This window comes from Cynoglossus semilaevis, chromosome 20 (genome assembly GCF_000523025.1).
Source record: "Cynoglossus semilaevis isolate Cse_v1.0 chromosome 20, Cse_v1.0, whole genome shotgun sequence".
Lineage (NCBI taxonomy): Eukaryota > Metazoa > Chordata > Actinopteri > Pleuronectiformes > Cynoglossidae > Cynoglossus > Cynoglossus semilaevis.
The window spans coordinates 14,007,617-14,010,242 of record NC_024326.1 but is presented as its reverse complement, the minus strand read 5'-3'; the positions used below and the strand labels follow the sequence as shown (position 1 = coordinate 14,010,242).

The window sequence follows — 2,626 nt, the reverse complement described above, 5'->3', positions numbered from 1 at the left end:
TCAATCTGTTGGAACTGAACAGATCAAAACATCATTATTTCACATATAGAACATAGAACCTACAGAACTGTGCTGGTGCGTGTTCAGAGGAATGAGGATACACTGAAAAATGAAAACGTTCTTTCCTCAACAACCTTAAAGTTTTAACTTTCCTCCTGAACTGTTTGGAAGTTTCTTCTCCTTCGTCATTCTTCCTTGTACGTGTCTTCTGTGCAGTGGAGGAGGACACAGAGGAAAGCTCCCGATCAGGCAGAGACTCTGTGTCCACCGTGGCCGACCACACTCCCCTGACCGGCCCAGAAAAACCCCTGGTCAACGGAACAGGTCAAGCCAAAGAGGAGACTGGGAAGGAGAAGGACAAGGACAAGGACAAGGCGGTGAAGGAGAGGAGAAAGGACAAGGAAGGAGGGAAGGAGAAAGACAAGGGCAAGGCCAAGAAGGGGATGCTGAAGGGACTGGGCGACATGTTCAGGTAAAAACCTCCACTTTACCCTGGTCTACAAGTGGCCGAAGCTACGGCTAGGCTAACATGTGTGCTAACTTAGACTCTTTATAGATGTCTTCTGATCAACTGCTGGTTATTTCACACACACACACACACACACACACACCCGACCGACCCAAATGTACAAATGTAAACACAACACAGATCCCTATCAATGATAGACATTATTTATTTTTGTGTTGAGTACATTGGGAGCCCCAGTGGCCAAAATGTGTACAACAACTACATATACTGTAACAAGTGTTTGAAAATCCTTTGTTTTTATTTCATCAAAGTGATTTCTGTTCATTAAATCCTTCGACCTGTGGTGGGAGCAGATGTAGTAAAAGGTTTGATTTCATCTGCGGTCCAATTAGACCCAGGACCCTGGACCCTCCATCCAACACCTGTCAAACAGAACCCCCCAGGTCAGACTCCTGCGTTGCTAATTCTGTCCAAATTGGTGTGCCAGAGTTCTGTGGTGCCTGGTTCTACGTCGGTGTTCTGTATCAACTGTTGTCTGGGAGGAGAGGATAACGAGACCCTCAGAGATGGTGTGAGAGACAGAAGTACGACGGTGGGGACGAGAAAATAAAATCAGTCGGACACTAACTAACAACCAGACAAACGACTCTGGATTTGTCACAGTGAGCAGCTGCGGTGAGTCAGGGTTTGTTCCTCCTCCTCCTCCTCTGAGAGAGAGAGAGCGAAACCTTCACCCTGATTCGTCCGTTCTTCTAACATGTTGATCTCAAACAGAGACAGACTGTTAGAGACGAGGCTGGACACCGTGAACGGTCAGATCCAGATGGTACAGGCCTTGATGTTGGATCTGATCAGTCTGTGAACTGGAGATGATGAAGTTTCTGGAACTAGCAGTTACTGTAGCTCCTTAATATAAACCTGTAAATCAGGACTGAAGAGCAGTTTACACTTTACAAGGTGTGTGTGTGTGTGTGTGGTCACACCGTGGGTTGGTCCTCTGGACTTGACCATCAGACATTTGGATGTGGTCTGTCAAACCAGTTCATGGACAGCAGCTGTCACCACAGACGGCTCTGGACCAGGACATGATGGAACATCTCCAGAGGCTCAGTCAAGGCTCAGTCTCCTCCTCAGAGTTCCTCCGTCACTGACTCATAAATCTTGCGGAGAGTTGTGGAGAAGGAGAGTCTTTCTCTCCTACGGTGGTGTTAATGGGAGTAACTGGTGTGGAGAGAGGAGGCGTCGAGCTCCTCCTGACATGATAGATGGCTGCTGCTCCTCACATTAACAGAGAGCCGTCAGTCTGTCAGACGCTCTCAGTCAGATTAATCAGGTAATGGACCCCAGCCTGTGCCAACATCTCTTTCTCCCCTCCACAACACCCCCACCCATCTCTCCCTTCTCATCAGTCTGTCCTTCAACGCCTCACAGCTTCACAGTCACTTTTTATCCCTCATTTATTTGTTGCAGTTTCTACTGATCCTGTGATGAAAACAAAACTCTACATTAACCCTTAACTGTCAAACACCACAGCGACACGACACACTGGTAATACAACCAGGGGGAGCCAGAGGGTTGTTTATTTGTTTGGTCAACACACCACCATCCCGGAGCAAACAGGGATTCAACCCTCCAACCTTTAGATCACTAACCTTACCATTTAAGGCAAAACACACATTTTAAAATTATGACAATGACTGGAAATTGTTGACTGAACCGAAGGACGACGATCGACTGAACGATTTCTACATGAAAATGAGAAAAACGCGGGGCAGGAAATAGAACCCTGATTTGGAAAGCTAACTTCCTGTTAGCTTTCGATAAGCCCCCGAGGCAGTGACGTGCGGTCGGGAGAGTACACAAAATAAATAAATATAAATATTCCACTGTGTTAAAGATGCATTTTCAGTATGACCCTACACATTTTTGTTTACATTTTATTAAGTTAAAATTGCCGAAATTGAGTATTTCGCGGTCAAATACAGGGCAGAAATGCGACTCGTATCTGACTGACGATCCAGTACTAACTGGGTCACATGACGCGTTTCTGTTCCTCAGCATATCATCATTATGAACTTTACAGAAATATTTGTTCTACATCATGACTCTCTACAGTCTATGTCATGTCTTTAATATCTGTGGGAGAGAATTGTTCCT

The 2,626-nt window shown here is 45.8% G+C and overlaps 1 protein-coding gene across 1 annotated transcript in view; it reads left to right on the top strand.

Annotated features, from left to right (window-relative positions):
• The window catches only part of pard3ab (par-3 family cell polarity regulator alpha, b), a 67,509-nt gene that overhangs the window by 42,070 nt on the left and 22,813 nt on the right, over positions 1-2,626 (top strand). The window contains exon 21 of the mRNA XM_025052580.1: positions 217-472. Coding sequence (XP_024908348.1) covers positions 217-472 — 256 coding nt within the window. The remainder of the gene's footprint in view (positions 1-216; positions 473-2,626) is intronic.